Source organism: Gymnoscopelus braueri, assembly GCF_963280865.1.
Source record: "Gymnoscopelus braueri genome assembly, chromosome: 22".
NCBI lineage: Eukaryota > Metazoa > Chordata > Actinopteri > Myctophiformes > Myctophidae > Gymnoscopelus > Gymnoscopelus braueri.
Genome location: NC_137624.1, coordinates 42,420,546 through 42,435,988, shown reverse-complemented (window position 1 = coordinate 42,435,988; position 15,443 = coordinate 42,420,546). Strand labels below are relative to the sequence as shown.

The 15,443-nt window shown below is 41.0% G+C and overlaps 1 protein-coding gene across 1 annotated transcript in view; it reads left to right on the top strand.

Moving 5' to 3' along the window:
- Positions 1-8,869: 8,869 nt before the first annotated feature.
- Positions 8,870-15,443, top strand: part of LOC308078645 (calcium/calmodulin-dependent protein kinase type II subunit beta-like) — a 64,047-nt gene continuing 57,473 nt past the window's right edge. The window contains exons 1-2 of the mRNA XM_080419902.1: positions 8,870-9,001; positions 13,976-14,070. Of these exons, the coding sequence (XP_080276028.1) occupies positions 8,940-9,001; positions 13,976-14,070 (157 nt within the window). The 5' untranslated portion in view covers positions 8,870-8,939. The remainder of the gene's footprint in view (positions 9,002-13,975; positions 14,071-15,443) is intronic.

The following is a 15,443-nucleotide window of genomic DNA, read 5'->3' as shown; positions in this document are numbered from 1 at the left end:
AGACACAGAGCCTCTAGCCAGCACCTCAACTGAACACATGAAAACACAAGCTGATGTAGAGGACTGTGGAGCATCTCAACCAACTAGTGACCAGCTCCTCTCTTCACACTGTTCTGAATCTGACACTGAAGACAGTGATGACTGGGAGGAGACCAGGGACGATCAGTCAGCTTTAAACAAACTGAACTCGGAGCTGTTGAAGTCATCAAAGCAAAGTCCACCCACGAGGACTCGCACATCAGGGAAGAAAAGGTGGAGGTGTACAAAGTGTGGCCTAGTCTTTGTTTATAAGGGTAATCTGAAACGACACATGACGAATCATGAATATGAAAAACCCTTTACTTGCACAGAGTGTGGCAACGTTTTTGTTTGCAATAGTAATCTGAAACGACACATGAGCACTCATACGGGTGAAAGACCCTTTAGTTGTACTGAGTGTGGTAAAGTTTTTGTCGGCATGAGTGACGTGAAACGACACATGAGGACTCATACAGGCGAAAAACCCTTTAGTTGTATGGTTTGTGGGAAAAGATTTGCACTAAATGGTAATCTGAAGAAGCACGTGAACAGCATACATCCACAAGGATCGATGCAGGGGAATCGAAAACGTGACACATTGACTGCCCAGGACGTAATATTACGTCATCTCAGGTCCAACGCTTCACTGCCGAAGACGTGATATTATGTCATCATGGTGTTCTTAGTGGTCACGCTAGAGGGCGCTCTTTGCCGACCTATGAATGATGCCTTGACTTCGAGAGAAGGATCCACCCGGAAATGACGTCATCTAAAACATTTTCACCCCGTCCGCTACAATGTTATCAGATTTATACAAAACTAGACCATACCCGGTGAAGGGCGCAGGCGAAAGTACAGACCTTGCTGCTTGTTCCTCGCGCGAAACCTGGCAACGTTATCTCCCATTGTTTGACACATAATGGCTAATAAAAAGCTGAGATTTGATGAAATTGAGAAACGGGCTTCGCAGTTAAGTTCAGATGGTTATGGGCAATGGCTGTGTGCAAAATCAGATCAAGTGCTCCAGCCAGTGAGGAGAAACGGGCACAGAGTTTTGCGGACATGAAGACACCATGGCCACAGAGGTTTGTCAAATTATAGGAGGATACATTTATCTCGGATTTCTTTTCCCAGATTGCGTTTTTGGTGAAAACGAGCTATTTTCACCTGCCGATAACTACAGAGCGGACGATCGCGGTTACAATGTTTTTTTTGGTGGAAAGAAGAGAGACTCGTCTTTCCACCACCGTTTGTTTACATCCGGGTTGAAAATGTATTTCTGTGGATCGTCAAAAAGACTCAAAATAAGGTCAAACCTTAATTAATGAATACTTGACAATGAATGTGTTAAGTTGTAGTATGTGGCAAATATTTTGGTCCAAATGCAACTATTAATTTGAAGGTGGATTCACACAGGAGAGAAATCTGTTTAACAGGATCATGCTTTTTTTTTTCTTTCAAACAATCTGAGGCGACACAGACTCATACAAAACATTTTATCATTCACTGTAATCCAATATGACAGTGCTTCTCACGCACACCAGCTTACTCCCTTAAGTCCCTGCCTCAGTTATGTGGAGCTTCACAGCGAGATTCCGGATGTAACAAGAACGAAATGACAGTCATAATTTATAGCAGCTTGCAAGCTAAATTAACAATAATAATCTCATTTTGGGGGATTTAGGGCAAAAAGTACTGTTTAATGTGCATTCTATTATGAATTTGTTTTATCTGGCTTGACTGACTGCTGCTGCAGACAGTAGACTCAAACTATAGCTATATCCTTTATTAGAGGAGCAAATACAACTTCGGGGAAAAAATGCCCCAAAACCTATGAAATACAAATTGAGTTTTTATCTAACCCTAAGCAGACAAAAAAAAATGAATTTGTACTTTTTTTTTGGTACACTCTATAATTTATTATGATTTAAAGAATGATCCTACTCTGTCGTACTATGAGCTTGTAGATCTGCTATTTTTAAATGGCCCCAAATAAATCAGAAAATTACACAGATGCTGCTTCCCCGGTCTTAAAGGGTTAATATGATTAGTAAACTATACTTGTATTAAAATAACCCCCAAACCCACAGCCACTGTTGTAGCCAGGACTTAATTAGTAGCTAGGCCTGGCACAATATGGGTGGGCACAATATGGTGGGCACAATATGGTGGGCACAGTGTGGATGGAGACGGTGTGTCTTTTCATTAATGAATGAATGAATACGTATTTTTGCCTATGTGCACATGATTTAGCAGCACGATGAATTTGTATTGGTTGATTAGATATCTCCAATCAGTAAGAAATTGACACCCACTGCCCAATTTAGCAGCTTAACTAAGTGTGAATTTGAATGCAGAGATTGCTGTCCGCATTATGTTATGTTATTTTATTTGAAAATGGCTTAATATGAGATAAAAAAATACAAATAAAACAATATACATGCTGTTATCAAAATGGCTTAATATGATTTGATTTTTTTTGGATGGGCACAAACACCAAATGGGCCAAGATGGGCCCACAGTCCCTTCTTTATGACCACATTTTAACCATACAATCTGAAGACATGAAGACATGACATAAAACAACATAACACTGACTTGTGTGTTGGGGGGGGGGGGGGGAGGGGTAATTAATTGGTTAATAACACATGAATAATCTTTTCACCCCCCCCCCCCCCAACACACAAGTCAGCACACAAGTCACCAAATTCCCCATAACAAATACCGACTAAATCCACGCAGAGATGAATGCAATCCACTAGGGGGCACAATCACACAGGATAAAACTGTCATCATTAGAAGTATAGCAGAGAAAGCCAAGCTTCTGTTCTCCTGATACATTGACTCTGTTCATCTAAACCAGTAGAAAGATCAACTCTTCATAGCAGTGTTGCTGTAAACAATAATTGTTGGAAAATCTGATCTTATAATTTAATAAATAAAGAGTAGTTCTTATGAACTTTAACCTTTTATACTTTGGGTTTGGGTATTCAAAAATAGCAGATCTACAAGCTCACAGCGAACCCATGTTTTAAAGCCTCACAAATAGCAGATCTACAAGCTCACAGAGAACACAGAGAACCCATGTTTTTAAGCCTCGCTGTTTCATTTCAGATCAATACTAGCAGCTGTGATGACAACACTGAGATACTTTTCTTGTAGCTTTATTTAATTATTTCCAGAGTCTGTTTCTACTCCAGTGTTCTGGCTCCCAGGGAACTAACATGATAGCATTGGTGGAAGAAGTATACTCAATTTGTTTTTTACTTAAGTAAAAGTATTATCAAGACCTATATTGTAGAAATAGTGCAAGTCCAAGTACGGTAATCAAAATGTGCTTGAGTAAAAAGTACAAAAGTATGGGCATCATCAAATAATACTCAAAGTACCAAAAGTTAAAAGTACTAGTTATGCAGAAGGTCCCATTTCAAAAGTTTTGAAATGTATGAAAAATGCATATAAAATGTATTTGAAAATAGCCGATCTAACCAAGATCCAAGCTCATAACGCGTCGCAAAGCGACGCGTTATGAGCTCGTAGATCGGCTATTTTCAAATTGCCAAAGTGTGTATATATAGGTCTGAAGTGGTTTTGTAATAATAATTAAAATCTACAAAGTAACTAGTAACTAAAGTTTTCAAATAATTATGGTGGAGTAAAAGTACAATATTTGCCTTTGAGATGTAGTGGAGTAGAAGTAAAATGATTGAAAATTGGAAATGCTCCAGTAAAGTAAAAAATACCAAAACAATTGTACTTATAAGTACAGTACTCGAGTAAATGTTAGTTACTTTCCACCACTGCATGTGAGTAATATAACTGCCTGGACTCAACAACAGTCCATAGCAACATAATAGGCTTCAGGGGCACAGCTAGGGGTGCAGGCATCTGGGGCAACAGCCCTGGATCTTTCATGAATAAGCCCTGGATCTCAAATAGGGGTCTTTATCTGTATCTATCCATCTATTTCTTTATTTATTTGTATCATATAAGTTTTTTTATATAGATTTTTGTCCACATACACTTACAAAGGCCCTTCAGCAGTGTGTACACAACAGTATTAATTAAAGGGATAGTTCACCCCAAAATGTTTTTTTTCCCCTATGGATTAGTCACCCCCATGGAGACTTGAATTCATGGATATTTTTTTGTTTTTTATCACATTTCTAAGCCAATAATTTGATGACCAGCAGCGGTTCCGCTAGTAGAGACAAAGGTTCTCATTTGTGTCTCCTACCGGAACCGCTTACCGGAACCGCTGCCTACCGGTCCCCTGGTCATCAAATTATTGGCTTAGGAATGAGACAAAAACAAAAGAATATCCATGAATTCAAGTCTCCATGGGGTGACTAATCCATAGAAAAAATGATTTTTTTTTGGGTGAACTATCCCTTTAACATTCGCAGCATCCACAAAACAAAAGCCCTGACAAAAAACAACAAAAAATGAAACAAAACAAGAGCACTAAAAACAACCACTTGACAGGCAGTCACGTACATTGTTTTATCTTCTTTTCTTTTCTTTTTCTTTTTTAGATCTGGGTCTATTCATGTGTCATTCCAATCATGCATAATTCCATTAAGCTGCGCTATGAGCTTGTAGATCTGCTATTTTAGAAAAAAAAGTAATCGTGAAAATGTGTGCAATTCTTTATATATTATATATATATATATACATTTTCTAAATCAAATCTTTGCTTTTGGGGGTTCCTGGAACAAAATATTTTCAGATATTTTCAGGTCTGTGGACAAATACATATCATTTTGGGGGTCCTTGACATGAAAATGTTTGAGAACCACTGATATTATAGCAACATACTTAACAACTCTCTGGCTGCCAAGAACGAGTTATGTTAAGTTAAGTTTTTTTTTTTTTTAATAAAAAGAAATAAAAAATGAAAAAAGTGTTCAGAACCCAAGATATCGTGATCCGAAGCAAATGCTCCATTCACTTCTTGTTTAACTTATTACTGAAAAAGGCTGTATCTCGGCTCCTGAGCACTTTTTACTAAAACAAATAAATAATAATAATCGCTGGCAGTGGGCAAACGCGTCCAGAAATAAGTCTGGCAGTGAGAGAGTAAAGAAAAAAAGAAATGATAGGATTTAGAACACATTTGTAGAATCCCCAGAAGCAAAGATTTGAGTTACAACATTTTCACTTTAAAACAAGATATATACATTCAAAGATTTTAACACATTTTCAGGATTTTTTCAAAACAAACAGCAGATATACAAGCTCGTAGCGCTACGAGCTTGTATATCTGCTATATTTGAATAGCCAAAGGAATCTTAAAATGACACAGATGCGTTCCCGGGTCTTAACGCGTTAAAGCCCCTCTAAAATAATATGATATTGTTGATGGAAAAGTCAATTATGCCGGTGTGTCGTGTGTGTTTAGTGTCCTCCTCCCTGTCTGTCATTCAAGCAGCAGATCTCAGACTAATGGCACCTGCACTGTGTGTCAGCTAATGGCATCTGGCATCGGCTGATACTCTATAGCAGTGGCGTATTTTAAAGTTTTTCGCCATTCTATGTCACACAAAAGTAGCAAAAATAGCCGATCTACAAGCTCAAAACGCGTCGCGCTGCGTTTTGAGCTTGTAGATCGGCTATTTTTGCTATTTCTGAATTGGAAATCTGAAAAGTTAAAATTTTACTTAATTTCAAATGCATTTACTTATACTTATGTTAACTTTATGAACTGAAATACAAATACATTGGACATAAAAAAATAGTCATTAAGCTACTAATATAGACTGAAGTAATTAAAGCGGCTCATGTTTGGAATTGTAAACAGCTGAAATCAATAATATATCAGTATTCTGATATTAACCTGTGGGCCGCATTAAGTGAAGGTGGGGGCCGCATGTGGCCCCCCGGCCGCCAGTTGCCCATGCATGCTCTATAGTATGGATGGGTAGAAGAAACTTCTTCAATTATTCTAAATAATTTCAGGAATAAAAAAAAAAAAAAAAAATCCATACCTTTTTAAAAACATAAAAGAAATTGAGAAAATAGCCTATCTACAAGTTCAAAACGCGCGTTGTGAACTTTTTTGTGAAAAAGGCCTTCATAATGTATTTTTGTGTGTTTGGGTCACGGGACACACACACGCACCAAATATTCATCTTTTGGATCTCGAGCTGAAACGTTTGGGAAGCTCTGCTGTAGCAGAGGACTCAGTTCCTGCCTCCTGTCAAGGAAGCTTTTGAAAGGAAGGGAAGCCGACCTCATTTTCTCTATCACGCAATTCCAGACGGCAGATTTATTTGTCGCTCTGGGTGGCAGACTCACGCCGGAAGTTCAGTGGAATAACATTGGAGCCTATGAGAGCCGGCTGGACAGCTTATGAATAAACACTATTTCTGAACGATTGAGACCTTTATAAAAAATACTCTGCTCAGGAAAATAAAAGAAGACATATCACACATTGTTTTCTGCTGTGTTGCTTTTCGATGTGTAGGCCTACACTGTATCATTTTATAGAGGCATCTAAAGAGCACAAAGTATGTCTCTGAACGGCCAAAGTATCGCAAGACTGTCAACCAAATCTCGCGATACCTCCGAGCCAGAAACGATACCTGCTGCTGTTTAGATGCCTCAATACAATTATGTACTGTGCACATCGAGAAGCAAGTGATTAGAAAACGATAGCGACAAAGGTCGCAATCGTTCAGAAATAATGTTTGTCCATGAGCTGGTCCAGCTTCCGGTGCGAGGTTTGCCACCCACGAGTGTCATGGCGCATCCCCGGCGTCCAGCTCTTCCTTTCAAAAGCTTCCTTGCCTCCTGTCTCACCTATGAGCTCAGACTGGTGCTGAAAGAAAGCCTGCTCTCACTCACTGTGATATTAAAGCCTGATTTATGCTTCATCCAGGGGCGGATTGAGACTCAAGGAGGCCCCTGGGCCAGTGATTTATTTAGGGGCCACCCTCCACCCAACCACACAATATACCCAGAAAGGACAGTCGGGTGGGTGGGCACGAGAAAACACACGACTCGAGTTGTAAGGCATGAGTGGTGGATCAAGAAAGCATGCACCTGTAGAAATATATTATCATATATAGGATTTACAGTCTATAACCTACAGAAGAAGAAGTATGTAAACAATACCTTTTAGTCAGACCTATTTCTGATAGGAGGTGACTTGTAATGTTGGCTTAGGGGCCCACACGAATTAATGTTAATATTTATTGTAAATATATAGCTCCCAGGGGCCCTGGTAGTCATGGTAGCCAAGTTCAAAACAAACAAAAAAGGGGGATGTTTACTCGCAATCCAAAACTAGTGCAGTGGTTTGGGAACCACTGCACTATAACAGCCAAGTTGAGCCAACGTAGCTGCAACTTGGATGTCATCAGCAGACAAACTGATCACATGCACACAGCCTACACTTACTTGTACCCTACAATTATTTGTACTTTTTCTGTAATTGTATTCTTGCTCTGTAAAGCACTTTGAGCTGCATCTCATGTCATGAAAGGTGCTATACAAATAAAGTGTATTATTATTATTATTATTATTATTACACACTGCTCTGTAGGTTGCATGGTAGTTTATTTGGCCAAAGACCCCCAAATTATATCTTATATGGCCAAGGACCCCCAGTTGAAAAGATTTGGTAAGATTTGGTGCCGGAGAAGATTTGTGCTGGTGTTAAATATTATCTTAACAATTAACAATTTCCCCCATTAAAATAAATAAATAAGCAGATCTACAGGTTCTCATGGGCTTGTAATGTAGATAGACAATTTTTTAAGCAGCCAATACAGTATAAAATAATGTCAAATTGGTTAAACTGATTTTGATGCCATAATAATAGACCTATTAACTCATTTTGATAGGGACCACCTGCATGGCTGGAACCCCCTTAACGACCGGATCCCCACTTAAGAACCACCAATAAAGACGACCTGCAAGACCTCAAGCTCAAGGAGAAGATCATCCATCCATATAGCTATTGGAGGACCTGCACTGTACCTGCACTGCACTGTAACTGCTCTGTAACTGCACTGCACTGCACTCTGCACTGCTCTGCTCTGCTCTGCACTGTAACTGCTCTGTAACTGCACTGCACTCTGCACTCTGCACTCTGCACTGCTCTCTGCACTGCACTGCTCTGCTCTGCACTGTAACTGCTCTGTTACTGCTCTGTAACTGCACTGTAACTGCGCTGTAACTGCACTGCTCTGCCCTGCTCTGCTCTGCTCTAACTGCTCTGTAACTGCTCTGTAACTGCACTGTAACTGCGCTGTAACTGCACTGCACTGCACTGCACTGCACTGCACTGCACTGCACTGCACTGCACTGTAACTGCACTGCTCTGTAACTGCACTGCTCTGTAACTGCACTGCACTGCACTGTAACTGCACTGCACTCTGAACTGCACTGTAACTGCACAGTAAATGCACTGCACTCTGCACTGCACTGTAACTGCACTGCACTGCAGAGTAACTGCACTGCACTGTAACTGCACCGTAACTGCACTGCTCTGCACTGTCTGCACTGCACCCCATTTGTGTTGCACAAAAATGTAGGCTATACTCTATCTTCTTGCTTGGACAGACACCAAGTGTTTACACGCGCCCACACACACCCACACACACACACACACACACACACACACACACACACACACACACACACACACACACACACACACACACACACACACACACACACACACAGGGGGCGGGGGGTTTGGGGGTGTGCACGCTGCGTTCCGAGGGGGCGGAGATTGAAGCCACCCCCCCCCCCCCCACACACACACACACACACACACACACACACACACACGGCACCACCAGCCACAACGGTCGTCCTCCTCCGCACAGAGAGAGAGAGAGAAGAGAAAGAAGCTCTTCTCTAGGATACTATAGATCTGCGGCGGCATCATCATCATCCTCCTCATCCTCATCATGGCAACGACCACATGCACGCGTTTTACAGACGAATTCACAGTCTATGAAGAACTGGGCAAGTAAGACGTTTCTTACTGCATTATGTCTGTCTGTTATAGGCTGTCTGTTGGCTCATCATAGTGACCGTTATTCGCTGTGTGTGGCTATACTTGTTCTTTACGCAGGCTGGCACAACAACATCTGCATCATGCTGAGGTTGGCACAACATCTGCATGCTGAGGCTAAATGTACGGAGTTCTTCTCTAGCTCTGGTCCATTACAGCGTTAGAAGGAGTTCTCCTTTAACGCCATGTTATTTCCCCTGTGTGCCCGCATACTGCCGGTAGCGCAGCCTCTCGTGACTAGTCTGTAGTAAAAAATAAAGAATACACTGTCGCTACTCACCAGAACAAAGACGGGTTCAAGATGCTGAAAGCCTGCTTTCCTTAGTGGAAACACTCTGAGCCCCCCACCTCACGTCTGAAATACACTTTTTGACCAGAAAAGACAATATTCCACCGGATGGAAAAATGTTTTAGTTGCTCCACTGCGCCCCCTACAGATATTGTCAATAGAAAGATTCCATTGACCAGATCTGTAGGGGGCGCAGTGGTATAAGTACTTTTTTACATTTTGGTCAAACAGTGTATCTTAGACGTAAGGTGGGAGGCTCTGAGTGTTCCCACTAGGGAAAGTAGGCTTTCAACATCCCAAAACCGTGTTTGTTTTGGTGAGTGGCAAGAGAGTATTTTTGTTATTTTGACCAGAGACGAGAGGCTGCCTGCACTACCGGCGGTGATGCGGGCAACGGCTGAAGAGTAATACATAGCGTTAAGGAGAACTCCTTCTAACGCTGTAATGGACCAGAGAGACATCCTTCCCCCTTCTTCAAAACCAAACGCGCGCCGCTGCAGCTCTCTCTCTCTCTCTCTCTCTCTCTCTCTCTCTCTCTCTCTCTCTCTCTCTCTCTCTCTCTCTCTCTCTCTCTCTCTCCCCCCCCCCCTCGCATTTCTAGAACAAAATGTGATCCCGTCTCATTTGAATAATTAAGCTGCTTGGACTGTAATTTGCTATCAATCCTCCATGATGATGAAATGGCTGATAATAAATAAAGGCTGATTAGGTTTAGACCCAGCAGGACAGTCACGATGCGTTACAGCATCCCCTCTCCTCAGCACCCCCCCGCCCCCCCCCTCTCCCCCCCCCCCCTCCATCTCTCTACTGTACTGACAGTCTGACTCTGGGAAGATTTTGGGTGAAAAAAAAAGGTTCTTGGAGAATTCAACAACTCAGCATTTTTGCCATGCAGAAAAAAAAGGTCACACATTAAAATCTAGAGCTTATTAAAGCTTCAATCTGTAGGTTTTATTCAACAAATTTTTTTTTGTTACCATCGTCTTGGGGGAATCGAACCCCGCTCTCTCCGCGTGGGAGACCAACGATCTATACCGCTCACGAAGAGGGAAAGGGAACCCCCGCTTGCTTGGCCGGAGGGGGGGGGGGGGCATTATTGCGCATATGAGCTACAGGCACTAGGGTCTGACATTCCGTCCCTGGAATAGTATAGGGTTGACCACCTCCATCCACTGTCTGCAGAGAGATATATTAGTTAGGCTTAATAGGCTGTATATTATAGGCTACTCTAACATACAGATTGGTTAAAATAACGGTTTATAGCTTCAGTTGAACTATAACTCTCAGAGGATTCTACTGTGCACAGAAGACACTGCTGTCCTGCTAGTGATTTGAGATGTGTGTCTGTGTGATAGATGGGAGAGAGAGAAGAGTATGTGGGTGTTGGCATTGTTGGCAACAGCCTAAATTGTCCAGCCTCTAAATACTTAGTGGTGCCACAGCAGTTATAGAAGCTTAAGTGGGTCTGAGAGCATGTCTGTGTCAGCCTGTTTGCACTTATAGGGGAGAACCCCCCCCCCCCCCCCCCCCATCAAGAAAAGATTGTGCAGCTGGCTTAACAGCTGTCGCCAACGATCATTTGAAAATGTAAACATTTCGATTTTTCCACCTACTGTAGCTGCTCAGTGGTGGAAAAAGTACTTGCATGTTTTACTTAAGTAAAAGGATCAATACTGCAATATAGAAATACTCTCTCTGTTAGAGGTAAAAGTCAGGAATTCAATTTGTCCTTGAGTAAAGTACAAAAGTAAAAGTAGTCATTATGCAGAATGTCCCATTTCACAAGTTTTCCATAGAGTATATACGGATGTATGAAAATCCTTTGAAAATAGCTGATCTACAAGCTCACAACGCGCCGCATCGCGGTGCTGTTGCGAGCTTGTAGATCTGCGGCCAAAGTGCGGCCAAAGTTTTAATTGCTGAAGTTGTGTGCATGTTTTGTAAGCTAAATCTACAACGTAACTATAGTAACTAAAGTGGTCAAATGATAGTAATGGAGTAAAAGTACAATATTTGTCTCTGAGATGTAGTGGAGTGGAAGTAAAGATATTGGAAATCGGAAATACCCAAGTAAAGTACAAATACCTCAAAATTGTACTTATAAGTACAGTACTTGAGTACATGTACTTAGTTACTTTTCACCACTGCACCTGCTATACTCATCAACCTGACTGTAATGATTCTCTCCTCTCCTCTCCTCTCCTCTCCTCTCCTCTCCTCCTTAATGTATCCATTTGCTACTCTGAGAGTGAACAGACGTAACCAAATGGACCCTTATTGCGGTTCCCTTTGTTTGTTTGTTGGTTCTGGTTCACATCACTCTCTCTGAGTGAAATGAACACAGAGGATTTGACAGTGTCCTTCCTGAGTGGTGTCGGCTCCAGTGTTGCCAGATTCTGTGAGAGAAACAAGCAACCAGGTCTAGGAAAACAAGCCCAAAAGAAGCGACTAATCTGGGCCACATGAGAACTTTAAACATATACGTCAGCTATTTGAAAATGCGACGCGTTGTGAGCTTGCAGATCTGATATTTTCAACTAAAATCTTGGGGGAAATTATAATTAGCAGACCTGGCAACACTGATTGGGTCATGTGACTCACACTCGTGTCACACTGATATAGTTGTAGGATACATTGGAGAAGACAACTGTAGAATGCTGGCTATTGTTATATCGATATTTCCCCTCCTTTACATGTTGTGAAAGAACATTTAATTGTTTTTGTTGTGTGTAATTGTAAGTGTTTTGGGGCTTTTCTGCCTTATATGATTGATTGATTGATTTTCTTTATTATTAAAGTGTCATGCATCCAAGGACTCCCACCCAGCCCATATGGACTTACCGGACACATTTTCCCATTTCATTTAACAAACAATGAACCGACATGACAATTCACAAACTAAATGACCAACTAAAACATCCAACTATTTGATAACATCCTTTATTTGATAGTCAGTGGAGAGAGACAGGAAACACAGAGAGAGAGAGAGAGCGAGCGAGAGAGGGAGGGAGAGAGAGAAAGAGGGTGCATCCACACATGAGATACAAGTTGACGCTAGTTGTCGCAACCGGAAAGTTGTCTTTCCGTTTTTTTTCCCATAACATGGGAGTGGATGGGACTTCCTATGACTTGTATCTTATGTGTGGATGCACCCATAGAGAGAGAGAGAGAGACAGGAAGCAGAGAGAGAGAGACATAGCAGGGGAGTGACATACAGGCCAGGGGGGACGTGCTGACAGATATTACAGCCCACGATGTGGTACAGAACAGTGGCCCTCATTTATCAACGGAGCCTATAAACCGGCTTATATTCGGCCGTACACCAACGTCTAAGTCACATTTATCAACGAATCCTATACAGCCGATCCTAGCGTACATTGGGTCGGAGCCTTGATAAATGTCACGGCTGAAACAGAGCGTCATTTAAATAACACGCCCTTAAATGTTCTGGAAACACCCCGATTTTATGACATGAAGAACCAGTATACGACCAAAAAACAGCATGGAAAGCCAATAAGAAAGAGTTTTGCCGGCTCGCCTCGCCTCGCTGCCGGTCAAGTCACACACACGCACCCGCACACGCCTCTCTCTCTCTCTCACACACACACACACACACACACAGCGTACGGTAGGATGATCTGATGATAGGTGATCTCGCCGTACGCCCATTATTTGGTCTGCACCGCGTTGATAAATGAGGCCAGTATGTGCCCTGTAACCATTATTCAGCTACAGGGTCGCCCTGACAGTAATTATCATTACAAAGATGTAATGTATACTGTAAGCGTTCCCTGTGTGTGTGTGTGTATGATATATAAGCCTACTATGTATTTCACTGTTGTAGTTCACCTTTCAGTTATACCTTATGCTTTGTGTATTAGCTTGGTTCCGATGTGTGTTTCTCAGTCAAGATTTGGCGGAGCGGTGATTGTACCATCAGTGTAATTGGGGCCAGTGCACTACAAAACAACTGTGTCTCTCTTGTTTTTTGTTGTGTTTTTTAATAGTCATAATCATTTCCATGTTGAAAATGTTCACGCACTTTCAAATATGAAAAAAAGCAGAAATAGCAGATCTACAAGCTTACAGCTTGTCACTTCATGATGCGTTGTAAGCTTGTAGATCAGCTATTTCTGCTATATTTTGTATAAAATTATTAAATATGTCAATAATGTATTTTTAAGTTATTTGTTATATCTGCCCTGTGCCATTTTTGTTATATCTGCCAGAAATAACATTTTTATTCATAGTATGTTCCAATGTTCAACGGCCAAACACACTATTAAATCGCTAATCGCAATTATTTGAATGGCAATTAATCATCAACTTAAATTTGTAATCGTGACAGCCCTACTACATACAGTAGTACATATAAACACACACACACACACACACACACACACACACACACACACACACACACACACACACACACACACACACACACACATACACATACACACACACGCACGTTCAGTATATAATGTAATATTGCTCTTATCAGCCATTACAGATCAGATCAGAGAGGGTTCAGGAGACTATAGAGAATCTGCTGAGTCGTGGTGTGTGTGTGTGTGTGTGATGATTGTTAATTGACCCTGTGCTGACCCATATGGTTCCTCCTGTCTTTTGGTTCCTAGGGGAGCCTTTTCAGTGGTGCGCCGCTGTGTGAAGAAATGCTCAGGCGAGGGGTTTGCTGCCAAGATCATCAACACCAAGAAGCTGGCCGCCAGAGGTGAGGAATACACACACACAGAGAGAGGACCAAACACATGCATTGTAGTGCTTGAGCTTGTAGATCTGCTATTTTTGAAAAATCGTGAACATTCGTGCAAGTCTTTGATTAATATATATATATTTCTTTCAAGCGAACATTTTTAACTAAAATCTTTGCTTCTGGGGGTCCCTGGAACAACATATTTTCAGATGGGGGTCCGTGGCCAAATACATATTATTTTGGGGGTCCTTGACATGGAAAAAGTTTGAAGATTTGCACAAATTTGCATGATTTAAAAAACAAATGCAGATCTACAAGCTTGCCGCGCTATGAGCTTTTATATCTGCTATTTTTGTATAGCCAAAGTGTAAGATAATGGTTAAAGTGGCTAAAATGACAGAGGCCTTTCCTGGTCTTAATGGATTAGTCTATTGATATGTTTTATTTGTATTAATTGAATAATTGAGAAGAATCAGAATCAACTTTATTGTCACGTCACAGCTTTACAGATTCAAGTTCACAATTGATCCTTACTTAGATTAACCTTTTGTTTTCAAATGTGATGCTTTGTATGGTTTATATGTTAATATGCAGCAATATGTTTTAAAAGATGCATGAAGTGAGTGAACCTTGTTTTTGTGCAAGCTGAGCTCCATCGTTTTAGTTGTTTTCAGGAAGATAAACAGAAAAAGAGGGGGGGAGGGGCTAGGAGAAATGAAATCAAACAGTAAATAGAAACATGTTGGGTAAGAATCTAGAAGATATCTACATCTCCCTCAAAAGCCTCCTTTTCAGACTTGCTTTCCCCGTCTAACTCAAACCAGATCTCCCTTTCTGCTTCTTTCTGCTTCTTTCTGCTTCTCTTAGCTTAGTGTTTTTAGCCTTTTAACTTTGTTTTGCTCCTAATGAAGTTGTTTATTTTTTATTTGTTTTGTAAAGCGACTTTGGGTACTGTGAAAAGCACTATATAAGTCTGATTACTGTAGTATTATTAGTATTATTATTATTATTATTATTACATATATACACATAGCATAATCCAGCTGAACAGCATGTAGGCCTAAACATGATCTTAGATATAAGCTGCATAAGGTTAGACACAGAGGTAGTAGCACTTCAGTAGGTCCACAAGGGCACTAAGGAAGAGTGGGCTAAAAAGGAAAAAAAATGCTATTTTGTTTTCGACATTTTTGAAAAAAAATTAAATATATATATATAGGAAAAATGGTCTTGAGTAATGTAAAGTATACATGATGTGAACATGCACGGTACATCATTGTCAGACTTACAGACCCGTCAACTTGTTTATGCCCTGTCACGATCCGTGACTAGTTCTGTTCTACTGCTGTGTTTTCTTATGTTCCTTGTTTCTTAGCACGGTTTTGTGTACT